Source organism: Eptatretus burgeri, chromosome 9 (genome assembly GCF_056783735.1).
Source record: "Eptatretus burgeri isolate ZD-2024b chromosome 9, Ebu_testis_v1, whole genome shotgun sequence".
In the NCBI taxonomy this organism is placed as follows: Eukaryota; Metazoa; Chordata; class Myxini; order Myxiniformes; family Myxinidae; genus Eptatretus; species Eptatretus burgeri.
The window spans coordinates 65,938,493-65,965,863 of record NC_140969.1 but is presented as its reverse complement, the minus strand read 5'-3'; the positions used below and the strand labels follow the sequence as shown (position 1 = coordinate 65,965,863).

Here is a 27,371-nt window from a genome sequence, read left to right as displayed (position 1 = left end):
GCAGGGTAACCCAGTGGCTATTAAAAAATTGGCCCAAGAACGTGTCGAGATGACGAGACAAGTCCTGTTCGAGCTCAAGCATGTGAGTTCACACGTTTCTTTCTCAATGGTTATATAATGTATTATCTTGAAAAGGATATATTTTGAAAAGGACATAAAAGAGGAATCTTGTTGGATCATTCACTATTTTTGTTCATGAAGGAAGCTCTCAAAGTGCTGTACAAGGATGAAATGGAGCCCAGAAGCTGTGAAATACATCTTCAAAAGGATATAAAAGAGGAATTTGAAATCGATAAAAAAATAAGTTTTTAAAAAGCTTCGGTGTAGATTTAAAAGAGGTGAAAGTAGTCCAATGCACAAATAGGGAGAAAAATCTCTCACAAAAATTACTAATCCTTGCATTTTGCAGCAACTTTGCTTTCACTGTAAAATCCCATCGAATCTGATTCCTTGTGAAAAATCTTTTTTTTCTTGAATTACATTCGCTCAAGAACTTTCAGAAGTTTTAATAAATGGCTCCATCACAAAAGTAGATGAAGTCGATAATCAAAGTTTTCAGGTTGTAAAAAAGTTTGTTTGAATTTAAGTGATTCAAGAAGCACTTCCACAATCCTCGGATCGTTCATTCATCCTTTATCTTTAAAGGTCGGCTCATGATGTCATGTTTGTTTTCAACACTTTATTGCTGCTGGGTGTAGTAGTTTGTTTTTTTTGTATACAGTCAAGGCTCGTGGAAGAGCTAAAATACTGAGTATACAAAGTCAAGGCTCATGGAAGAGCTAAAATACTGAAATGAATCAGGACGCAACAGAACAAAAGGAACAGTGGAAAAGGGGGGGGGGGGAACCAACAGCAGAGTTGAAAAACAAAATAGAGGGAGACTTGACAAACAATGGGTGTGGGGAGGAATGGGAGGGCAGGAAAGGATGCATGGGGTGGACAAGATGGGTACCGAAGGAGACGCTCGGGAAGGAAAAATCAGAAACTTGGACGGATGAGGGATTGAGGCGAGAGGGTTAACGAGGTTAAAAAGATCATTGTTTTGGATTGGAAATGATCTGAAATATTGGTGAACAGCTGTCTTGAAGACCTGGACGAAATAATTAGATTGAATAGAATGTGGAAGTTTGTTCCACAGGCAGGAAAAAAGAGGAACAAATGAGTGGAGGTGAGCAATGATCCTGTATATAGCTACCAAGTGATGAAATAGTACCTTCTTTTTGGAGGTGGGGGGACAGGAAATGCAGTGTGAGAATTGATTTTAATGACCTTTAAGGAAATGTCAAAGTATTTTCAGAAACCTATTTTCACTCGAAATACCTGATTTCGCTCACCAGTGCACCTCCATATGGCATCTGTAACTTAATAAGAGAGCATATGCAGTTACATGAAGTTACATTAACACGTACCCAATTTCACTCCATGAGACTTATCATTTGGAATTGGTTCGAAGTTTACTTAAATTACAATTTCCTTTTTTGTTCTGCAACCTTTCCATACTTAATCCACAATGTCAAGCTATAACTAAGTATTCAAAGTTTCAATCTAATGAAATAGACATCCAATTTATCATGTTCGTTTTTTCTTGCCCCTTTCATATTTTTATGCAGATGAGAGACGTTCAAAATGATCATCTGACTCGCTTTATTGGTGCGTGCATCGATCCACCAAATATCTCCATTGTCACGGAATACTGTCCCCGTGGAAGCCTCCAGGTATTTTGTTAATACGAGTCACACACAAAATCTGGTAGCTGCCATCACAATGAGGCTAAACAAATTTGAAAATATAATCTGTGGGAATTGAACTATCACACAAAAAGTTATGTAGACTATGAATAGGGTAAATGTTCAAATATTTACTTATCTTTTAAGTTTGCGTTTATTTTCTAATTCTTGCTTCTCTTTATCTTTCATTGTTTGTGGGCTGTTACATTTATGACATTTGTACTGATGTTACATATTTACAGAACCATTGGTCTTTTATCGTGTAATTGGGCCAATAATATGGCTCACTTTTATGGTCTCTGAAAACCTACCCAAACATGCATTTTCATTCAATGCTAAATCCATTACTTTCTTTGAACATATGATTTTGAAAAGATTTCAAAATCTACATGTAATTCAAAGTGATTGACGTCCACAACAATACAGGATGATGTCATGTCACAGTAATGCTGTGTGACATAATTGTTTGATGTTAGTTTCACGTGCAAACCGTAATTGATACAGATAATTGCGCAAATGGTTAATTTCAGCAACAATCTTGATGTCATTTGATTTTAAAGTATTGTTAGAAAGTCTTTCCTGTTATGCCTATATTTGGATGAAACTTAGTGGACAGGTTGTTTGTGACAAGGAAGAATTGATTCAATTTTGGTGAGCATCTGGTTCCAGATACGAGAATGGTTAAGTGATTCTTCACCATTGAGAGATGGGCTAAAATCGATATACAGTATAGCATGATATCTCAAAAAGTTGTGGATGGATTTGGATGAAACTTGGATGTGTTGGATCGGTGACAAGAATTGGCCGATTAGATTTTGGTTGAGGTCCATATCCAGATCCAGCCTACCAGTGGGATACAAAACGTAAACTGTTCAGCCTGGCTGAGGTATGCGCTCCACCGAGTGCCGTTATAGTTCTTGTTTGTTTTTCATATAGTTCTGTTTTCCCCCAAGAAGAGTGAGCTCTTATGTTTCTCTTGTGTGCACCAGAACTGTACTGCCATATTTTAGCTTGTCTTCATGAAACCGTCGAGTATTAAAAGGATTCTGGTATCTCATTTTATCCAAACCGTTTTATCGTGGCAATTTTCTTCAAGCTACTGTTCTTTATTATACTCTGAACCAGTTATCATGTACGATTCCTGAGTCTACTTTTCAAGAAGGAATATGAACAAATCATAATTTTATGTTCAATGCCAAGACCAAAAAATTTAGTCAGCTGGGTTTTTCATAAAAGCGTAAAGGATAGATTGATAGAAAACGTGTTTGATCCACTGAGCCTTGTTTTTTCAAACCCTGGGGCGCGACCCCAAGTGGGGTCGCCGAGGAAATTTCGTGGGGTCGCGGGAATCTGCTCGCAGCGAAAAAAAATTGTCTATTTTCGATCGGTGTTCGCTTTTATGGGAAGTAATATAAACGGTTCGTTCAAAGTATGGGAACCGGCGCAACATGATGCTTGGAATGGGATCCAGCTGATGCACGGGCTCGCTGAAGGGCGGTTCATTTTGGCGGGAAATTCGTGGTGTGATCCACGGCCTCTCAGACTCAGACTCTGACTCGATCATTAACGTCTATTCACGTCTCCACGTACGACTCGAGACCATATTTGTGATGGCAGCACCGGCCACCAGCAAATCTCGAGAACGTAATAACCAGGATAAATTTCTGGACCTTGGATTTTACTGCAGTACGTGGTGGATAAAAGTGGGGCACAGAGGCCTCAGTGTGTGATTTGTTTCGAAGTGCTTTCTACTTGTCTATGAAACAAAATAAGTTGCAGAGGCATTTAACGACAAAGCATGCGCCTTATCAGGATAAGGAGAGAGCGTTCTTTGAGAGGAAACTTCTTGCACTCAAGAATACGCGTCTTGACAGAGAGGGTACATGCCATCAGACCAATTCTCGGGCATTAGAGGCCTCGTATCGAGTGCACTCCATGTTGCCAAGACTAAAAAGCCTCACTCCATTGCGGAAGAACTCGTGCTGCCATGTGCAAAGGACATGGTATCTCTGATGGTTGGGGGAGGAAGCGGCGAAGAAACTGGCAGTTATACCCCTCTCTGACAACACCATCCAATGCAGAATTGAAGATATGACTCTGGACGTAACTGCTCAGGTCATACAGAAGATCAAGGAATCGCCGTGGCACGCCATAGAGTTGGACGAGTCCACTGATATCGCATCGTACGCGCAACTCATCGTCTGGGTCCGCTTCATCAAAGCTGATAACTTTGTCGATGAACCTCTGCTCATCAAACCATTGGAGGCTACCACCAAAGGCGAGGACATTTTTGGGAAAGTAGAGCAGTTTTATCATGACCATGATCTGGACTTCGGAAAGTTGCTCAGTTCTACAACAGACGGCGCGCCAGCAATGCTAGGAGTGCATTCTGGATTCAAGGCTAAATTGCTTGAGGTGGCTCCTCAGACCTCCATGGTACACTGTATGATTCACCGAGAAGTGCTCGCCTCTCGCACTTTGCCAGAAACCTTGCATAGCGTGCTCTCAGAAATCGTAAAAATGGTGAATCACATCAAATCGAGCGCCCTCAACACTAGGTTATTCAGGCTATTCTGCCAGGAGATGATGCCGACCATAAGAATTTACTATTCTACACTCAAGTCAGATGGTTATCTTTAGGAAACCTTCTTCTGCGTGTTTACGAGCTCAAAGATGAACTGAAGGAGTTTCTACGCACACAAGGGAAAACGGCATGGGTAGCGTTGCTTGAGTCGAACTCTTGGCTGTCAGAACTGTGCTATCTCATTGACATCTTTGAATGTCTCAATGTCCTCAACCGCTCCCTCCAAGGCAAAGACGCCAACCTCATGATTTTTCACGACAAAATGAGCGGATTTCTGGCAACTCTAAAATTACTGGCAGACAAAGCAGCTGTTAAGCGCTTCAGCCTTTTCCCCCGTCTGGTGGAGCATCTAATGACCTGCCAGTACGATGATACTGAACTCGACAGTCTTTCTGGGGAGAGAGTACGTTGCCTTCGGTTGCTCATTGAACAGTTCGAGCACTATTTCCCTGAGCTGGATGTGCAGTCCTTTTCTGTGGATCGGGACCCTTTCACGGCTCCACTCGACTCAATTGCTGATGAAGATGATACAGCACAGGAAGAGCTTGTATAGCTCCAGCAGGATTCAGGAGCGCAGGCTCTTGCGCGGACGAATTCATCGTCGACATTCTGGTGCAAAATGCTGCTGTCGTACCCGACCCTGTTACGGCGCGCCATTAAGGTTCTCATGCCATACCCTTCATCATACTTTTGTGAGCAGTCGTTCTCCACCATGGTGGTGATTAAAACAAAGTACAGAAATCGCCTAGAAATGGAGCATGATATGATCCTGGCATTGTCATCTACTTCTCCACGAATAGAGAAGTTGGTTTCTGAAAAACAGGCTCATCCTTCTCACTGATATATCTAAATGTCATTCGGACTAAACTTCTGAAACATTCAACTGTACTATTTGGATACTGTCGGCTATTCTCCGTTAACTCGTCTATGAAAACATGACGATGGTGAATAAAGTAAACAGTAAATGTTCTTTTGTCATATGAAATCTTATCTTATATATTATGAATTGGGTTTTGAATCTTCTGGGTCGCGCGATGTAGATAGAGGTTCTGAAATTGGGTCGCCACTAAAAAAAGTTTGAAAACCACTGCACTGAGTTGTCTGTGTATATATATATATATATATATATATATATATATATATATATATATATATATATATATATATATATATATATATATATATATATATATATATATATATATACATACAGTGCCAAGAGAAAGACAACACTCCCTTTCAAAATTTTCACATGTTCTTGCCTTGTAGCCTGGAATTAAAGTGCATTAAATCAGACGTTTTCCACCATTATTTACACATCGTAACCCACAACTTCCAAGTGTAAAACAAATTCTACAAATTTCAGATAATTAATTTAAAATGCAAAACTAGAATATTGTCGTGTCCAGTGGGTTTGTCCCTACCTGGACGGATGGCCAAACAGGTCAAGACGGATGGCTCTTGGAGGCTTACAGCCGAGATTCTCGGAGATTATGGCACGCGTGGGAAGGAAAGGGCGGCAAAGAACGGACACACACAGGTTGTACCCGGACCCACAACAGATACAAGGACACCAACAAATTGAATAAATAATGACTTAATCCACAGAAAGTCAACAGTTATAATGGAAATACATCAAGACGTGAGGTAACCTAAGTCTAATTTTGAGGTGCCTCCACATGGACTTAAATACAAACAAGGGGACAGAATAATACAAAGAAAAATCCCTTCATTATTTTGGCACTTAACTTTGGGTCCAGAAGTGAGTTTTGTTATCTTGAAAGTCACCAAACCACTTCGTCACTGCGTGCGGAAATGCGCCCAAAATGGCGTGCAGCCGCTCTCTGGGTGGGCAAATGTACAGGAGGTAATTCGGGTGGCGATACTGAACATCAATGCTCAGAAACTGCTGTGCAGCTTCTTGCGTTGATCGTCCTCACCGACGCCACTGCTTTGCAGAATGGCGTCGTCCCTTTATCCCGATGGATCGACACAACGCTTCGAGGCTGGTTCCACACGATTCAGCCCAACAGTCGATGAGTTTCCTTAGTCCAGGAGCCCAGAAGGTTTATTCAAGTGAAAAGCGCCGGATCGTTTGACCTCATGGGCTGATGGGGTCATCCACCGACATCACAAAAATGCATTGCTGCCGGGTCTGACCCGTGCCTTTCCCCCCGAAATCACTCAATTAGTGACGCCATTACCAAAAAACCTAATTTCCTCAATATCTAGAAAACTATGCATTATAATATCACGAATAAGGTGTCCATACCTATGTTTTCATGGTCAATCATTACCCTGATGCTATGCATATTGCAAGAAAATGTATAGTTTACCATGTAAATGCATGGTTCATCCACTAAATTAGCGACGCCATTACCGAAACCTCACTATCTGAAAAACTGTGCGTGATAATATCACAAATAAGGTGTCCACACCGATATTTTTATGGTCAATCATTACCCTGACACCTGTGTTATTACTGGGAAATGTGTAGTTTACCATGTAAATGTGGAGCCCACCCACTCATTAAGCAACGCCATTACTGAACAACGATATATGGAAAACTTGCAAATGTGCAGTTCACGTAATTAACTTGATGTCCTCTTGCCATGACAAGTCTTCTCTATCACTTTCGTCACTCTCATCACTGTCTTCACTCCAAGCCTTATCTGACTCTTCCTCATCTTCTGAATTATCTTCCATGCTATCCCCATTATCCTCATGTGGGCCTGTGAGGGACTCTGGAACTGAACTTCCTGGATCCCAGTCTGGTTCAAAGCAGTTTTGAGACAACTTCCATCCATAGTCTGTCGGACTCGCCCAACCAGTTGGATCTTTCTGATCAGCTCTCTTCCAGATTCTTGCCACATAGTGCGCACTTTTCATATGATTACCAAGTGTCTTGGCGCACGGTGGAAGGGAGGCACAGTTTATCTTCTTTATTCTGACAAGGGGCTCCTTTTCTTCACCACCACCCATTCACATGAACGCCTTGTATCTGGCTTCGTTAATGTCAGAGGTTTTGAAGCCATACAGCACGCAGACAAAGGATGTAACAGCTTGGACGTTCTACCTCCTCAGCTGTTAGACATCGCAATGCCATCACATGAGCTGCATCTGACTCCAACCGCTGGAAGGGCTTCACTTTGTCCTTTCTGTAGAAACACGATGTGAAATCACAACCAGTCAAGGCATGAAGGCCGATTAGTGCTTCAGTGATACCAGTCTGTTTCTTCTCAAGAATGTCAGCTAGTTTAGTGACATCATTGTACCTTCGGTGGTTGCCAGATCCATAGTCCTTGATGATGTTGATCCCTTCCGACCTTCCAGAAAGTCCAAGCAGAATTATGAAGACGTCCGTATCAGTGGACCTTACTAGAATGTTACCAGTGGAAATGTTGTTTGCGTGAAAGGCAATGAGTGTGTCAGCTTCTTCATGTCGACATTGGAGGTGATTCGGTTCCTCTATTTGCAGCACGTCATCGTCGTTGTTCTTCATCTCCAAACACACACACCACCATGTGAAACATAGTTTTTTTCTTCCAAGAATTGAACCATATTGGAGGTTCTTCCATTCCTTCATTACAAACCAGGCAAATTCTTCCTTGAATGATCCACTTTTGAGTAACTCTGTGCCACTCTGTCGCTGAGCCTGGTCAGGTCCAGTAATGATGAATGATTGAGGAGTAGTTGAACGATGCAGGTTTCGCTCGGTATCTTTGATTGATGGTGACTGGTACTTGTCGAGCACTAAATGGATTTGCTCCCCACGATACAAACATACTTTTGCCAAAAGATCCTTTGCCATGGTTGCATATGTGGACTTACTGTGCTGCAGCACGGTTTCATGGAGGATCATACCGCCATCAATCACTCCGGCTCTTATTGGGGGAAGACTGTTGTCATCGAGAAACACTTCCTGTCTGCTTTCAAGTTTCTTTGTGAGAAATGCCTTGTCCGTCTTCAGGGGAGTTCCATCGCTATGGGCAAGAGAAAGTGGTACTTCAGTAACCGAGTAGCTAAGAATGTGATGCAGATCAAGTACATCGCTTATCTCGGCAGCAACAGCTAAGATTCGTTCAAAGACATCCCTGACTCCCTCTGCCGCATTCGCTCTTCGTGCTGCGGTCTTAGATTGCTTCACATTCTCTGCAGCAAAGTTCAACATTTTGATCCTTACCACATAGTCACAACGACAAGTGTTATGGTATTTGGCTTCCTTTGCAATAAGATCTTCCCCTAGTCCAATGACCCCAGTATCGCACTTTTTCTTAGCAGCAAGAAGGATTGCCTTGCTCCTGTCTGTGGTCAAACATTGGCTGAGGGCTTCATTTTTCTGCAACTTCCTCTTCCTCTTCTGTCCACAAAAAAGTCATTCCTGTCCAAGGACGCCTCTCGTGCTGGTAGAAGGATGATCAGAACTTGAACGAGTGGTCTTCTGAGGTGGTTCAGATGGTTCTGTGCTTGGAGGTGCTCCTCTCTTAACAACACAGAATCGACTGAGGCAAACTGAGTGGTAATATTGTTATGAATCTGGAAGCCATGAGCACTCAACATACAGGTCCAATAGAACAGTTATATCGGTAAGTAGTGTTTCTAGTTAGGATCCCGTCCCTTGTTTAATGGGTAATTAAATATTAATGCGCTGCGGAGTTATTTTGATAGTCAGTGGTTTTTATTTTTTTACACCACCAACATTAACTACAACAACACCAGCATCACCCTCACCTTCACCTCGCTTCCGCACACCGACGCCATGGCCTACGTGCGTGTCGGCACGTACGTGGTCGGAGTCCAATGTGCCAGGTGGGGTTTCTTTGAGGCATTGGCATCTTGGATTTCGCTCCAAATACGGGCATGGTACCCCTCTAAGCAATTTCGGAGGGGTGCGAGCGAGATTGCCGTCGGGCAGCCAATGAGAGAGGGCCACGTCTGAACGGATGGAGCCGGAGAGAAAGAAAGGAAAGGAGAGCCGAGGATAAGTGCGGCGGATCTGCTGGAAAGAGGAGAGTTTTGGTTGGTGGGACGAGCGCCGATCAGAGCTCTGGACTTTGATCGCTCTTGTTGGCGCCTGGTTCACTGGGCCGTTTTCTCGAGCGCGTGTTCTGGGCTCTGCTCATCCCATCGCTGGCGCGTGGTTCTTCCGGCCATTTCTTCGAGCGCGTGGCCTGGGCTCTGCTCGTCCCGTCGCTGGTGCCTGGTTCTGCAGACCGAATCTCGACGCTGTCCTGGTTTGCTCGTGTCAGCCAAACCACACGAGGTGGACAGGTCCATGTCCTTCTGGGTGTCTGTGTGTGTGTGTGTGTGTGTGTGTGTGTGTGTGTGTGTGTGTGTGTGTGTGTGTGTGTGTGTGTGTGTGTGTGTGTGTGTGTGTCTGTCGGTGGACCCGACTTTAAGCAGTAAATTGTTAAGTGCCTCCGCTGTACATTATTTGCCTTGCATCTCTTATTCGTCGTGATAACTCTGCCCTTACGTGCTTCCCTCCTTCCCCATTTACTTTTAATAAATACCCTATTTGTTAAATGTATCAGCTCGTTTTTGTGTTTCTTTTCTTGGTTTAACACAGTGCGTGTTGGGGAATCAGAAAGGCCGTTGTTGCCGTAGATGGACGTTTGGACCGACGAATGTCGGTAACCATCCGCATGGTTCGAACACGCTACTGGCCCGTTCCGCTCGAGCTCCGGCGAGGGTGAATTTCCCTGGTAGTTTGGACAACGTGGGTATTTAGGTAAATTGAAATTGGCAATCGACCCTATCCCACGTGGCCGACTTATTGGCGATCTTCGGTCTGATAAGGGACCCGTCGGCTCCAGAGTTATCCGGGGTGACGACCTCAAAATTCTGGGTGTTCGGCAGAGTCGACCCTATTGTTCCACCTAGCGGTCGTGCTCGCAGCCGATCCCCGGCCACAACAATATTTGCCTTCTGGGCCCTCAACTGTTCTGATCTCTTCTGAGGTGTTCGAAAACTTGTCACTTTGAATTGCCTTTCACCGTGTAGCAGAATTTTTGGCTGTTTCCCAGTTGCTGGAATTGAAACAATTCAGGGCACGTTTCTTTTCTCCTCGTTCTTTGCAAATTATACAAATGGGGGCGTCATTTGCCATGATCTGTAAATAACAAAAAGGGACAGAGACCATTGCATTATTTGCCACATTGTAGCAAAAGACAGAGATGGTATGACTCCAGTGGGCAACTTTCAGGGTGAACTCAACATTTTCAAGCACTAGAGATGGCATTGTAATATTTCATCATAAAAACATGGGCATAGACACCTTATTTGTGATATTATCATGCAGTGTTTTTCAGATATTAATGAAAATGGGCTTTTCCGCAATGGCGTTACTAACAGAGTGGGTGAACTAAACATTTACATGGTAAACTATACATTTTCTTGCAAGAATGTGGGTGTCAGTGTAATGATTGACCATGAAAACATAGGTGGAGACACCTTATTCATTATATTATCATGCATATTTTTCCAGATATTGAGCAAAATAGGTTTATCGGTAATGGCGTCAATAATTGAGTGATTTCGGAGGAAAGCCATGGGTCAGACCCGGCAGCAATGCATTTTTGTGATGTCGGTGGATGACCTCATCAGCCCATTAGGTCAAACGTTCCGACGCTTTTCACTTGAATAAACCTTCTGGGCTCCTGGACTACATCTTGCTCCATCACACGGGCAAATTCATAGCACGACAAGACAATTGTTGCTGTATTTTGTCGTGCCCAGATGTACCCAGCCAGCGAGACCCCCTCACTCGATCGCTTCCTCCCACAACTGTGTCCTCTCCGTTCTCCTTTCAGAACACTGATTCTATCTCAATCCCCCCATCTCCGCTGAACCTTTTGCCTCACTCGCTTCTGTCTCTTCTTTCTGGTCATGTTCCGACCATTGATTCTATCCCAAACTAGGTCCGCTCACCACAAAACAGCATGATCTTTTTCTCTCCTCCTGCAATGAGCCACTTCTCCCATTCTCCTCTCAAGACACGTTCTTCTTTCTCTTACTAAAGGCGCTGTCACACCTTGACGATTTAGCCAGCAATGGCAACATATTGTTACGGTTGTGGAAATTCGCATTACACCATAAAGAGTCCTCAGGTGAGATTTCTCTGTAAGTCCATGTGTAGTTAGCCCAAACCCGTTGTATTGAGGGAATATGTGTGATTCATCCGGGCTGCGACGCTTTGAGTTAGCCATTTTTCTGTTCTATCTTTTATTTCAAACAAACAGCATCTCAACAACCACGCCATCCCCCCCACAGCGCCAACCACACTACAACGACGCCACCTCCACCACCTATGCTACCACATCATCGCTTCTACAACCATTCGCAAACACCACCACCTTCGCCTTTACCTTCACAACTTCATCCCACATCATCGCTTCTACGGCCATTCCCAAACACCACCAGTCAACACCAAACGTCGTGTTCCTGGAGCCGTTCGGCATTGGAGGCCGAACACCTCGATCCGCGGATCAGGAATGCTTCATGCCCACTTCTCCTCCATCCAATGGGCAAGTGCGAGGCGGCTTGGCCCCGCCACCAGGCGCGTGTAGGTGAATTCCGTCTATGTCCGTCTATGCAAATTTTAGGATCAGGGGAGGTTCACGCCCATTTTTGCCTGACCAATGGCTGACTGGGGGGGGGGGGCGGTGTGGCCCCGTCTCCAATCGCGTTCTGATCCGGGAATTTGCATATCGGTGCCTCCTGAGAGCTATAAAGATGCGAGCGGAAGGCGACTCGAGGAGTTGAGCGAGAAGCGTGAAGCGTGGAGAGTGGAGCTTTGACATTGGGGAGCGGAGTTGAGAGTTGAGCTGGAAGAAGTGGAGTGCGCGCGGTGGAGCTGCAGGCGGCGGGTCGGGGCAAGGGAGCTCGGGTCCGAGGCAAGGAGGACGGCGGTCGGCGACGAGGTTGCGGTGTGGGGGATCGCTCGTCTCGTCGCAGGACCCAAGCCAGCCAGCCACTCCCCTCCCCCACGGCATCAACAATTTCCCCTTCCCCCGCGCTGAGCTGGTGCAAAGGGGGGCCCGTTCCTCCCCCACCCTAAACGTGGTGCCAACGAGCACGCCAGGTGCACGGAGTCGGGGCACAGCGGCGCGGACATTTTGCGGCTTGCCCGCCAACGTGTCACGAGGACGCGGGTAAGACCTCCCCGGTCTCGCGGACCTGGCCGCTCCTCTAGGTCCCGCGCACATTTGGCCTACGGGCCTGTCTGCCTCCTTGTCTGTGAGGGTGGCTTCCTTCTTTTGCTTTTGTGTAAATGTGTATTGGCGCCGTCTGTGAAGTAAAACTGTGTAAGTGTTGCCGTGTGTACGCGTTAGGTCGGTGTCAACTGTTCTTCTTGCCTTTGCTTTTTGTGTATTCTGTATGGCTGTATATACGTGCTTTCCGTGTGTCGCGAAATAAAATGCTTGCTTGTTGAACTGTGCCCATTTAGCTTCGATTTTTTTTCTCCATTTAAATCTCCATCTTGCATCACGTAAGGGGTTCAAAGTGGGTTCAACATCGCGGTAATTAATCTGAACCGTCCAGGTCGACGATAACACCGCTCGGTTATTCCGATAGTACGGAACGGGCAGCCCAAGCGGCTCGTGTCCGGAGTCGACCTGTGGCGAGGTACGATCGCCCGGTTAACCATCCGCGTGGGTACTTAGGTAGGTCGAGTTTGGCGAACAGCCCTACCCTATGTGGGTGGCCGATTGGCATGATTGTGGCGAGGTCAAAAGGCCCACCCGTGACTAGCTCCCGGCGTTGGTCCGAGAGGGTCACGACAGAATTATCCGTCTGGTGGGTGACCTGCCGCGATTCGAGTTACGTGGCCGTGCGCACGCCGGCGGGTGCGAATTCGCAACAGTATAAAAATGTATGTAAAACGTTGGCGTAGACTGAAATTTTGATTTTTTTTAAAGTTTTGGTCGTATTCATAACGTGTTGGTCGTATGCATAACATATTAGTAACAGGCACAGAACGTTTCGTTGTCTTATAGATAACTTATACCAACGAATGCTTAGCCTGTTGTCGGCGTTCACAACCTTTGCTCAACGATAGTTTAACTTGGGCATAGCGCACTGCACGTATCGCCGACGAACTCGTGGCATAGCCTGTTAAAAAAACTTCCGCACGCCGATTTAAATCATAACCGCCTGAAAATTGAAAGTGTCAACCACGCAGTCACACCTTGACGATTTAGCCAGCGTATGCCGACCTATGAAAAATTTGCCGAACCAAGCTGGCACACGTCGAATACGTTATGGGTAAGTTGTGTATACGTTAAGAGCACGCTGAAAAACGATGAAGTATGCTGTCATATTTCGTGGTACGTCTCGTACATCGTGAAATTTCAAGCATGTTGAAAATTTTACGACGTACTCGCCGTATGGCTCACACGCTCTGCTATGCTGGGAATAAGTTGTAGGCACGATATGCGATCGTTGACACACGTCGACACAAGTTCCTTGTAAGTCACTCATAAGTCGAAACACGTCGAGGTAATGTTTAGCATACCCGAAACTTATTTTCTCCGTCAAGGCACATTTTTTTTTCTCCTTGGCTCCGTGAAGGCACATGACGAAATATCTGAAGTTATTGTTGTTGTTTTTTTTTAGTCTATCACGAATTTTAAAATATCTTCAGACATTTGCTTTTAAGTTTCGACGTCGACATGACAATATCCTCAAACAGAAAATATTCACAGAGGAGGAACGAAGAATAAGACATGAGCAAACTGAAGAGGCAATCGGACGTGACGTAACGGCATGTGACGAAATATCGGAAGTTATTGTTGTTGTTTTTTTTTTACGCTGCCAATACGCCATTATACGGTAGCTGTAAATTAGAAACACGTTCAGTAAGGTCTGTGGTAGTCCGGAAGACGTCAATCAAATACTTCTACATACGTCAATATGTGTTGGAGGTACGTTACACATAGGTTCAAAGCACGTTACTCATAGGTTAGAAATAAGTTTTGGGTACGCTAAGCATTACCTCGACGTGTTTCGAGTGATGAGTAACTTACAAGTAACGTGCCTCGACGTGTGTCAACGATCGTATAACGTGCCTCGACGTGTGTCAACAATCGTGTAACGTGCCTACAACACGTTACTTATAGGTTATAAATAAGTTTTGGGTACGCTCATCATTACCTCGACGTGTTTCGACTTATGAGTAACTTACACGTAACGTGTGTCGACATGTGTCAACGATCGCATAACGTGCCTACAACTTATGGCCAGCGTAGCGGAACGTGTGAGTCATACGCTGGCATACGTCGTAAAATTTCAAGCATGCTAAAATTGGAGGACAACCCCAAAGTACAACGATAAAAGCCAACGTACTACAATGTATGGCAGTGTTTTTCAGCGTGCTCTTAATGTATACAAAACTTACCCATAACGTATTTGACGTGTGCCAGTGTTTTAGCCAAATTTTTCATAAGTCGGCATACGCTGGCTAAATCGTCAAGGTGTGACAGCTCCTTATCACACGCCCATTAATCAACCACTCCAGTAGTGTGGCCCATTCACTGTTCCCCTGGAAGCGAGCTTTCTGCCTGCTTGGATGTGCAGCTCGGTAGTTGTTTTCATGATGTGATCCCCCTTTATCGCCGGTCTTGAAATTCAAAAACATCGGAAAAGGTCACAGGGGGAAACTACACACTTGGGGAAATTAGCCTTAATCTCTTTCTAATTAACACAGCACCACCCTCTGTGTGGTGACACATAACACTTAAGCTCACAGTTTCCCTACTTAATTTACATCGAGATGTCTCCAACACGTCCACGGACCAAGCAACTATACAATCCTATATTTTCTCTGAAATTTCTCTTTCTACCCAACAAACATAACAATATCTTGGTTGGATAAGTGTCCATCCCCCTTATAATAGCAATTGTAAATTACCTCAGGTGTAACCATTCACCTTCAAAATCACACACCAAGTTAATTGGTGTCCACCTGTATTACATTGTAGTGATTATGATTATTTCATAATAAAATCAGCTGTTCCTGTAGGTTTCCTCTTCTGGATAGTGTATTTCACTGCAAAGTCTCAACTATGAGCAGCAAAAAGCTTTCAAAACACCTCCAGGATGAAGTTGTGGAAAGGCACAGATCAGGGGTGGGTATAAAAATATTTCAAAGGCCTTGAATATTCCTTGGAGCACAGTCAAGAAAATCATTAAGAAGTGGAAGGCATATGGTACCACCAAGAGCCTGCCGAGATCAGGCCATCTCTCCAAACTAGATGACCAAGCAAGGAGGAGACTGTTCAGAGAGGCCACCAAGAGGCCAATGGCAACTTAGAAAGAGCTACAGGCATTTATGACAAAGAATGTGAGAATAATATCCCAAGCACTCCACAAGTCTGGCCAGTATGGTAGGGTGGCAAGAAAGAAGCCATTACTCAAAAAACCCCACCTTGAGTCCAGTACGAGGTTTGCAAAAAAATCACTCCGGAGATTCTGAAGCCATGTGGCAGAAACTATGGTGGTCTGACAAAACCAAGATGTAACTTTTGGCTGAAATGCAAAACGTTATGCTCGGCACAAACCCAACACAGCACCTCACCCAAAAGAACACCATCCCTACTGTATTTTCACACTATTTGGCCTTGAAAACTCGTGGTTAAAACTGAAATTACACAGAAAAAGCTTAATTTATTGCACAAATTGCTCATCTATTTATTTGGGAGGTGTATAGACAATAGACCACTGCAATCCAGATTACATACATGAAGCAAAAACATGCCTTATGCTTATAACGGGTGACACATCTGTATTCTCACACTAATCAGCCTTAAAAACTCGGGCAAAACCAAAATTACTTACAAAAACAATTCATATTTTACAAATTACCCATCCCTTTATTTGTGTGGTGTATAAGCCACAGACGGCTGCCATGGTCACTCCCAAAAATAATAAAAAATAACCCAGGTTACATGCATACTGCTTATGTGCATATATAATACATCATGGTCATATAGCTCGGGTAATTCCAATTGCACTGGGTCATGGGCTGACAACAAAAGCCTAATGCCTGAAGCCGGAGGCCTATGCACCTTCACAAAATGGTGGGCGTATGATCTTTTTTCAAGTTACAATTGTGGGTAGAGTTGGGCCAGCTGTCCAACCAATGGATGCAGAATGGACATACTCCACGTACTCACATATGCAATAGCTACATTAGAACATGATTATTTTGTTAGTGTGTGTTTGTGTGTGTCGTGAAATTAAACACACACACACACACACACACACACACACACACACACACACACACACACACACACACACACACACACACACACACACACACACACACACACACACACACACATTTTAAGGCCATTTTTCCCTGCTTGAGCAGGGGGTTAGCCTTGTGGGTCCCATGACAATCTTCTATCATGGTTCCCTTTTTGAAGCAATGTTTTTTTTTTAATGATCGGATGCCCTTCCTGACGCCAATCCTTTAGTCGCCTCTTATGACACGCAGGGAAATGGTGTACCAATTCTAAACCGGGGCACACACCAGGAGGTTAATATCACTATATGTGATTAAATAAATGTGTTTGTAAGGTTAAAAATGGATTTTGTCTTCCTAAACATCACATGATATTTAACTTGCCTCAAAAAGGGAACCATGATGGAGAAGATTGTCATGGAACCCGCAAGGTTGACCCCTGCTCGAGCAGGGAAAATGGCCTTAAAAATGCCTGTTGTTCTGTTGTATAAGATATTTAACTTCAGTGTTTAATTTGTTTCAATTTCAGGACAATATTTTCTGTTGTCCATAGAAAATGTCTTCGTTCTCATCATAGGAAAACCCTCTCTCTCCCAACTCACAGCCCTCCCCCATCTTTAAGTCCTCAACTCTCTTCCAAAACACCAAATCCATAAACCTTCTCCCAACCCCAAGTCCTGTACCCTCCCCAAAAGCCTCAACCAATCTCTCCCAACTCTCTTTTTACTCTCTGCCCCTTTCTTTTGCAAGTTCTCAACCCCCCCTTCCCAACCCCAAGTCCTCAACTACCTCCCTCCCAACGCCTCAACCTGCCCTCCCAACAACTCAACATCCCTCTCCAAACTCTCTGCTCCCCTCAACTCCCACGTCAATTCTCTGTCCCACCCCATCCCCCTTTCTTCCCGTTCTCACCAACATTCCTGTTCCCATTCGTTAAGAATAATGTTGAAAGTAAAAAAAAAAAAACGTTTAAATGACAATGTCATGACATTCCGTCATCCAGGATTTTTCAGGAAAAATCGTGGCTAAGTAAGCACAATTATTTTTAAAAAACAAGAACATATAAGGTCATTCGTAATGGAAAAATGAATATGCAACCGGAACAACTCAGCCAAAGACCTTCATAATGATTTGGGTTTAATGGTCCCTGATTGAGTAGTTCCAAAGAAAATCGTCGGAAAGACAAAAAAAAATAGAATAAGCATAGAAGATTCATTTATATGGATAGAAGATTCATGTAGTTGCAAACCTCCACTTTTCTCATCAATTTTGTTTGTGGATCTTATGATGAAAGGTATGCAAATTTTACATGAATATTGAAGCACAAAGATCCTGTGGATCTGGTGTAATTCCAAGGGAAGCATGGTTTATCAGAATAAAAGTTTGGCTATTTCTTTATCTGTGTGTGTGTGTGTGTGTGTGTGTGTGTGTGTGTGTGTGTGTGTGTGTGTGTGTGTGTGTGTGTGTGTGTGTGTGTGTGTGTGTGTGTGTGTGTGTGTGTGTGTCCTCCATAACTATAAAACCGAGCAACCTGAAACTTTGCATGCAACCTAAAAAAAACTTCAATGAAGAGCAAGAGTGAAAATTGGGTGTTTGGGTTCATTAAAACACCCCTTTTGAAGATAATGAATGGCCTTATTTAATTACATCCTTTATCATGCGCATCCTCAGTCGCCGATCTCTATGGGGTCTAAAGGTGTATCCGAGGTAACCCCGCTGTGGTCTGAAGCTGCCCCCTCACTACATGCTTTCATCAGTTCTCTCTAACGACTTAGTCACTATTCACTAATCAAAAACTATAAGCACTCACAAAATCTCGATTAAACACCATAGTACACCTCGGATAACAATGTAACTGATATTTTATTGTGATGAGTGGTTTTTTGCTGACTTTGTAGGCATTTATATCACTAGTGTGGATCAATGCGCTTCACCACACATCACTACAGAGGCAAAGGCATCTTTGACCCTGCCTGCTTTCTCTGGAAGTGAGGGAAGGGGAAAATGGTGGGTGTGGGTGAGTGGGATGATGGTGGATCGGTGGTTGTGGGGGGATGGGGGAATGGTGCAGGGGGATAGTGGGGGAGGTCAATCAGAGATATTTTGTGCTCTGACTGAATATGTACTGCAAATCAGAAGTCAGAACCTAACACATATAAATAAAAAGGAACTCGACACATTATTTGATTTTAAATTAATTATCAGTTAGAGCTGGAAGGGAAGGTCAACACAAATTTATCAAAGACTGGAATGGAAATTCGAACTGCCAGCCTGAGAGCAGACTTGTCCCCAAGACACCACTTCCCTTGGACTTGCAGCCAGGTTTTACATTATTGCTTTTATTTTGCCCATATCTCAATCTCAATCTCGATTAATCAAGGCAAAGTAACAAAAAATTAGCACTGATAAATACAGGTAAGTCATGAATGTGTTTCTCAGGTTAGCTTTATAAGTATATGTTGGTATATATATATATATATATATATATATATATATATATATATATATATATATATATATATATATATATATATATATATATATATATATATATATATATATATATATATAAAAACAACATGGTGGAATTTGTTGAAGAAAATTTGAAGAAGAAGTCGTTTGGTCACAAATATACATACATAACCATATACATTTCCTCCATTATATGATAGTCACCAGCTATTATACTCTTGTGGAGTCTCATTCAAACAAACAGTCTGAGTAAATTTCACCACAAGAACAACTATTATTATTTATTATTTTTATTAATACTAGTACGGGCCCGTAGGTGCGTGCCAGTATGTGCAGCTTCGTGCCTGCAGTATCAGGTCCCCAGCATCAATTGTGACATCATATCAAACGAAGAAGAAGAATTATGACGCCCCCCCCTCTCTCCCCCTCCTCTCTCCCTCCTCCTCTGTCCCTGCTCCTCTCTCCCTCCCCTTCTCTTGCCCCCCTCACCCCCTCTCTCACCCTTCTCTCTCCCCCTCCTCTGTCCCCCTTCTCTCTCCCTCCCCTCTCTTGCCCCCCTCTCACCCCTCTCTCTCCCCCTCCTCTCTCCCTTCTCTTGCCCCCCTCTCACCCCCTCTCTCGCCCTTCTCTCTCCCCCTCCTCTCTCCCCTCTCTTGCCCCCTTTCACCTCCCTCTCTCGCCCTTCTCTCTCCCCCTCTTCTCTCCCTTCTCTCCCCTTCTCCTCTCGCCCTTCTCTCTCCCCCTCCTCTCTCCCTCCCCTCTCTTGCCACCCCCTCTCACCCCCCTCTCTCCCCCTCTCACCCCTCTCCTCTCTCCCCCTCCTCTGTCCCCCCTCCTCTGTCCCCCCTCCACTCTCCCCCTCTCTCCTCCTCTCTCCCCCATCTCTCCCCCCTCTCTCCCCCTCCTCTCTCCCTCCCCTCCCTTGCCCCCCTCTCTCGCCCTTATCTCTCGCCCCCTCTCCCTCCCCTCCCTTGCCCTCCTCTCTCGCCCTTATCTCTCGCCCCCTCTCCCCCCTCCTCTCCCCCCTCCTCTCTCCCCCCTCCTCTCTCGTTCCTCTCTCTGTAAATGTATTCACAAATGTCTACCAAGCACAATGATTAATTCCAACCTTGGAAAAAAAACAGCTTTCAAACCCTTGGGAAACAGCTGTTTCCCTTGGGAAAATTCAATCCTTGGGATTAATTAATAATTTGAATAATAATCAAACCTTGGGATTAAATAATTAAATAAATTAATAATTAAATAAGAATCAAACCTTGGGATTAATTAATTAATTCAAACCTTGGGATAAAAAAGCTTTCAAACCTTGGGAAATAGCTGAAATGGATGAGGAAGAACGATATCAAACTTTGAAAAGACACATAATCAGGTCCCCAGTGTTGGTTGTGACGTCATACCAAACGAAGAAAAAGAATTGTGATGTCAATCGTGCCAAAAAAACATATATACATATTTTTTTTAAAAACCATTAATTGTGACGTCATTTGTGATGTCAATCGTGCCAAAAAAATATATATACATATTTTTTTTAAAAACCATTAATTGTGACGTCATTCGTGATGTCATAGCACCGTGTCCTGTCATTGGTTGACAGATAAATGGCCGTAACTTGGGAACCGCTCGTCCGATTGATATCAAACCTTGAAAAGGCACATCCGCGGGGCCCCGGCAATATTCCTGGCACGTTTCAATCCGATCGGACCGGTGGTCGTCTGGTTATTAACAATTTGGGGAAAAATGGCATGATAAGGTGAGAAGGTGGAACGACACCTTCAGCTGCCATCTACACACCTTTTCAACACTGAAAAAGCAATAAAATGGCCGTAACTTGGGAACCGCTCGTCCGATCGATATCAAACCTTGAAAAGGCATATCCGGGGGTCCCCGGCAATATTCCTGGCAAGTTTCAATCCGATCGGACCGGTGGTCGAGAAACGGCGGTCGCAGACAGACAAACAGACAGACACACACACAGACATTGCTGGAATTTTCGATAGATTATCAATATCAATTACTTTATTGAAATTAATTTGAGACTGTTCCTCTAAACATGTCAACTGCTTATGAACCTTTGATGTTGCCATACCCCTCAAGTGTGAGACCATGAATGGCTTGTTTCCGATTTTAAAAACTTTTTTTTTCTTTGTCTTCCAACTTTCTGCTCTTCCATGAACCTTGATATGTGTATGAAATTTCTCTTTTGATGAGGTGCAAAAGGCAAGTGAAATGTTTACAAAAGTAATCACACTCCTGAATAATGCTCATAAAGCAGCACGTGAAGTATGTACATCTTGCATAATGTATGGTAATGACAATTGAAATGTTATTTTATGCAACATAGCAAGTCGATACGACTGGATTATGAATATGACATAGTATGAAGACCAGATGGAACACATTTTACCAGGATGGAACATTACTCTCTGACTTGGTTTTACCAGACTGGAACAGCTGAAAGATGTAAAAGAGAGAAAAAAGATTTTTAAGTATGTTTTCTTTTTTTATTTTCTCATTTACTTGCTGCTTCTTTATATTGCCATACAAATTCTTGCAATAAAAACAATCAAAGCCAAAAGTTTCTGAGATTGCATTTTGATAATGACTCAGAATATTCTTCTACATTCCTTCTCTGTATATTTATAGAGTAAGACAGAAAGAGTCGAGTATCTTGGATTCCTTTATAAAGCCTTTCAGATGTACAGCCCCTGCCAGTTATCTTTTGCTTTGCCTCCTCCCTCACCTCCCTTTAAAAGCACAAACTGTATTTGAGTTGCATTTCAAAATGGATGGAAAACAAGGAATGACAATACATTTAACAGCACTTGCTGCCCAAAATCAATTTTCTAACATTCATAAATACATTTTACACCATTGTTTTGAGATCCATGAAAGGGCATATCATGCATTTTCCTGGAACGGCCTACATGTCCCAATTCTTGAATAAGAACGCTCCAGGCAGTTTAACAAACACTTGCAGAGTTTCAAATCGCCTTTTCTGTAATTTAAAATACTACAAATGCGTCGTTAAAAACCGTGCCTTTTCCACAAAACCACACGTCCCGCTAGACCAGGGAAGCGTCCGCTCGCCCTCTCCAGCAGAAATGACGCAACACATGGGCGGAGCATAAATATGCATGAAGCAAAACATGAATATACATGAGGCAAGACATGGGCAGAGCATAATATACATTTTAAATTCAACCTTGGTTACATCACATGTATATAATCACATATTACAACATGACACTGTATTTTCACAATGATTACAAGGATAGCAGTGGAGAATAGACAAATCAACATAATATATGGGATTCAAACCTGGGATCCCTTAAATGCAAATTATGGGATTTAAACCTGGTATCTCAGCATTATGATCTGTGTGCTCAGATTATATCAGACAGATCAATGTAGTATTTATCAATTGTGTCGAGCGGGATGGAAGTCATTGGTGGTCAATTAAATTTTTTTCTTGATTGCCTAGTCTCAGTCAGATTTCTCCAATTTTGCAGATTTCTGCTTTTTGTGTCTTAATTATTTGTTATATAGTTGAATAGTGGTAGCCATTTTGTGTTGTTTGTTCAATCCACCGCAATAATAATAGCAAACAGTACCTTCGTAGCATTAGCTTCATCTAAATCTTCTACCACCTCTTGTACCCCATCCTTTCTGGTCTTGCACCCTATGCTCTTTCCGTGCTTCCAACCCCCCCCCCCCCCGCCCCTCTTTCAGGTTTCTGCAGGGCGCACACAGTCCACCAACAACCCCATTCTGGTGAACTCCTAAAATCCAGAATCGCTGCTCACCTCCATTCATTTGTTTTTCCCACCTGTGGAACCAACTTTCTCATTCTCTTTAATCTCATTCTCCCTCCAGATCTTTCAGGCAGCTGTTCACCACCATTTCAGATCATCCTCCATCCAAAACCATGATCTCTTCTTCCCCCAATAACCCTCTACAATCCCACCATTTTCCAAATTACCAGTTCTTCCTTCCGAAGACTTTACTTCTGTATACATCTTGTCCACCCCGTGCATTCTCCCTTTTCCCCATTCCTTTCCATACCACACCCTTGCTTGTCCAAGACTGCCTCTATCTTGGCCTTCAACTCTTATGTTTGTATTCATCTCTACTCTCCCTCTCTCTACTCTTCCTTTTGCATGCGTCTCCAATGTTCCTTGTACGTCCTGTTACATCCCGATCCATTCAGTGTACTTGCTCTTCCACAAGCTTCGACTATGTACAGTATACAAAAATTGATTGCATACCTTTGCCAGGCTGAATAGTTTACGTTTTGTATCCCACTGAAAGGCCGGTCATTATAATGTATTTGACTTGTTTTTGTTTGTCCATCACTTTGTGTCACTTGTTTTGACTTTTTTGTGGTAGGTGCTCACCATTTATTATTTTTTCGAGAACCCTAAATAATTCCCATACATTAAAAACTATATGTTGGGAACCTAATATTTTGCATAAATGTAACCTAATGTTACAGAAAGATGTGACATGATTCACACAATTGATTATGTCATCTCTGCACAATAGAGATGTGCAGTCATCTCCACACAATAGATTCCTAATTTGTATTATGTAGTTTTTCGTTTTTGGGAATTAATTTGGGTTTTCACATAAAAACCAAAATCACCCTGTATGTTTATTATTTAGTAACATGGATGAAATCAAAGCAACTTGTTGTTGTTACATACCCAACTACGTACTTCACAAAAGTGTTGAACGAATCTGTTTGTAACATTTTGACAAATCCTGCTGTATATTATTTGACCCTATCCTTCAAAAGTGAAGAATCACTTAAAAAAATTATAGAATCCAGATCTGCATCTGAATCATTTTTCACGCAGGCTTGTTGGGCTGAATGGCCTCCTCCTGTGTTAGATTTCCTTATATTTCCTTGTATAACCTTAACCAAAATCTAATCAGCTTGTTCTCGTCACCTTTCCTAACTCATCCACCAAGTTTTGTCATAACCCGTCAAAAACGTTTTGAGATATCGTGAGATATATTGTTCTTAGCCCGATCTCTCAATGGTGAAGAATCACTTTAAAAATTCTAGTGTCCGGATCTTCACCAAAATCTAATCAATTCGTCCTTGTCACACACCCAACCTGTCTAGCATGCTTCATCCAAATCTGTCCATAACTCTTTGACAATCAAAGAAACAAACAAACATGTTGTCTGTTATTGTTGGTTTACCTTGTACAAATGTGCACATGGTTTACTTATCTAGTCCAAATTGCATTTTAATTTCTTCAGAGAACCGTTTTACTAGTTTTAGCTGTTCTGTCAATTTTCTGTCCCTGGTGCAGAGCTTTAAATCATCCATGTATCGTAGATGTGTCACCTTTCCTATTTATTTGGATGTTCTTCTATTGGTTGTTGGGGTGTATCTGTGTCCTTGTTTGTTAATGAGGTTACTCAGTGGGTCCACAGCCAAACAAAACAAGAGGGAAGAAAGACTGTCTTCTTGGAAGATCCCATGCCATATCTTCACATCTGGTATTTCAATATTTCCTTCTGAGTGCTGTAATGTCAATGTGGTATTCCAGAGCTCCATTGCTTTCTCAATCAATTTGATTATTTGGGAATTGATTTTGTATATTTGCATGCATTTCATCATCCATGAATGTGGGATACTGTCAAAAGCTTTCTTGTAATCTATCCAGGCGGTGGACAATTTGGTTCTTCACATTTTGCAATTTTCAAGTCTGGCTTTGTTCAGTAGTAGGTGGTCATTTGTTCCATAACAACCTCTTACATCCCTTTTGTTCTGCCTCTAAACCTCCTTGTTGTATTAGGTGAAGGTACGTCATTTCTGTAATGATTTCTGTGAGAAGTTTTATGTTGTTGGTTGGCATGTTATTGGCCGGTATTTGTGAGGAAGTTGGGTTTCTTCAGATTTTGGTATGAGACACGTGATTCCTTCTACAAGCCACTCATCTACTGCCTTTTCCTCTTGGAATAATTCATTAAATGTCATGGCAGTGTGATTATGGAGAGCATCAAGTTGTTTTAACCAGAAGTTTGGAATTCCATTTGGGCCTGGGATTTTAAAGTTTGGCATTTTTTGAAGTTGTTTTCTAATTTTTTTTCTTCATCAATAATCACTGGGAGAATTTCCTCGAAATGTTTCTTCTTTTCCAAGTCTATGATCCATTCTGCTTCCTTGTTATGTTCCTTCTGATCTTCAAAAATTACTTTCCAGAACTTTTCTAGCTTTTCTTTTTCAGGGGAAGTTGATGCATTATGCATTCCCCCCCCCCCCCCAATTCATGGTGGAATCTCTTCAGGTTACTCTCAAACATGGTTTTGCTTTCTCTTGTTGATTGCTTCCTCATATGTTTGCTTCTTGCTTGTTCCTGCTTCCTCATTTTTAATCTTCCTTGCTATTATTTATATTTTGAGTTTTTTGTAGCACCCAAACACTCGAGGACTTTGTCTTCGATTTTGTATTTGTTTTTTATTCTTTGGAATCTCTTTTTAGCTCGCCTGTTTGAAGAACAGAGAGCTATAGCGATACCCCCGGCGTGAGCATCAGCGTCAGCATGAGCATGAAAATGTTAAAGTTTTTGGTGCAAGTTATTTCCTTTCTAATGTTTTTATCTATCACACTATTTTTTACTGATTACAATATACAAATACATATATTGCTTTAAAATTATTTGGAACAGACTTCACTGCAACGCTTTATAAAAAATATTATTAGACTAGTCTTTTAAAAACGATAACTTATAAACAGGCGAGCATTGGCTGGCTTTGATACCAACTCTCTGGTTTAGTTTTGGGGTTCTGCCTCCTTTCCTGAACTGTTGGATGTCTTACTTACTTCCTCGACAGTTGCTATCTTTGTGTTTGTAATCTCTGTGCCCATGGTGGGATTTCGATTCTCCTTTTTGGACCTGGTTTTCTCCTTCTTCTGGTTTTGTTTGCCTGCTATTTTTTCTTGAATGAATTGTGCTGCTGTAAAACACAACACCAGCATCAGCACCAAAAAGGCTAGATCTGGTCTTGTTTATCGTGAGTAAGATAGAGTGTGGGTAGGGGTAGGGTGGTTTTGAAAATTTGCCAAGGGTGACAGAGAAAGTAAATCCTGCACTGGCAACAGTACTAAGCCTCTGCCCTGCTTTGACCACAATACTCCTCCACTCTCCCCTGTCCTCAGCCAACTCTCTCCACTCTCCTCTCCAACCATCCCCACCTTATTGTTGTCACTCCTCGCACAATCTTCCCATCTCAATTATAATCTATGTCTTTTCCTCCGACCTTGCTCCACCAAGTGTCCAACAGACTTCAATTGGCTTTTTACTAATCTCCCCGCCAAGCTAATATGCACATCAATCACCTCCCTCAGTTCACCCATCCTCTTTCTATCCACCCTCTTCATTCCAGCAATCCTCCTGTTCCAGTTGTTCTCACAGACCTGCAACCTCTGTTGTTGTCTCTCTGTCAACACCACTGCTTCGAGACTGTAAAGGTAGAATGACATCCCACAAGAACACAAACTTTCCCTTTCTATTATCTTGATATCTTTCCATGCGAAAAGTTGACGTCGTAGAAGCTGCATACTCACCCTCTTATTCGGTGTACTGTTGGATCCCGCTATTCGCGGATTCGCTATTCACGCATCATAAAGTTTGACCTGCCTCGACATTTGCGCTTTGCGTATTTGCGGGGGTTTATTTATTTGTTTATTTATTTATTTATTTTACACTTCAGGACTGGTCTCCGATATCCACCTGGGAAATTGGTAATGAGCCAACATCACAGTATTACATTAAAAAGGTGCAAAAACTGATCCCCTTAATTACAGCCAAATTAGCTTACTGTACTTCCAATCATAAGTAAAGTCATGGAATCCATCATCGCAGTTGACATAAAATCATTTCTTTTCTCAAATAGCCTCATCTCAGATCATCAATTTGGATTCAGACCTGGTCACTCTACCTTGGACATGTTGTTTCTACTCTCCCAACAATGGTGCAGGCCCTTGTTATCAGACATGAGATCAGGGCCATCTCTCTGGACATAGCTCAAGCTTTTGATACAGTTTGGCATCCTGCCTTGCTCTCCAAACTGTCTGACAATGGAATCCAAGGCCAACTCCACTCTTAGATTACTGACTTCCTCCCATGTCAGAGTCAATGTGTGGCTCTCAGTGGAACCATTTCATCTCCTCTCCCTGTCAAGGCTGGAGTACCCCAAGGCAGTTTTCTAGGCCCCATATTATTCCTAATTTTCATCAATAATCTCACTGACTCTAGAAAATCCACTTTCTCTCTTTGCTGATGACTTCACTCTCTGTCGTGACATCTCTCATCTTTCTGAC

The 27,371-nt window shown here is 42.9% G+C and overlaps 1 protein-coding gene across 4 annotated transcripts in view; it reads left to right on the top strand.

Moving 5' to 3' along the window:
- The window catches only part of LOC147020253 (atrial natriuretic peptide receptor 1-like), a 252,988-nt gene that overhangs the window by 132,536 nt on the left and 93,081 nt on the right, over positions 1-27,371 (top strand). For all 4 annotated transcript variants that reach the window (XM_085895487.1, XM_085895485.1, XM_085895483.1 and 1 more), the window contains 2 exons: positions 5-82; positions 1,611-1,715. In XM_085895487.1, coding sequence (XP_085751613.1) covers positions 5-82; positions 1,611-1,715 — 183 coding nt within the window. The remainder of the gene's footprint in view (positions 1-4; positions 83-1,610; positions 1,716-27,371) is intronic.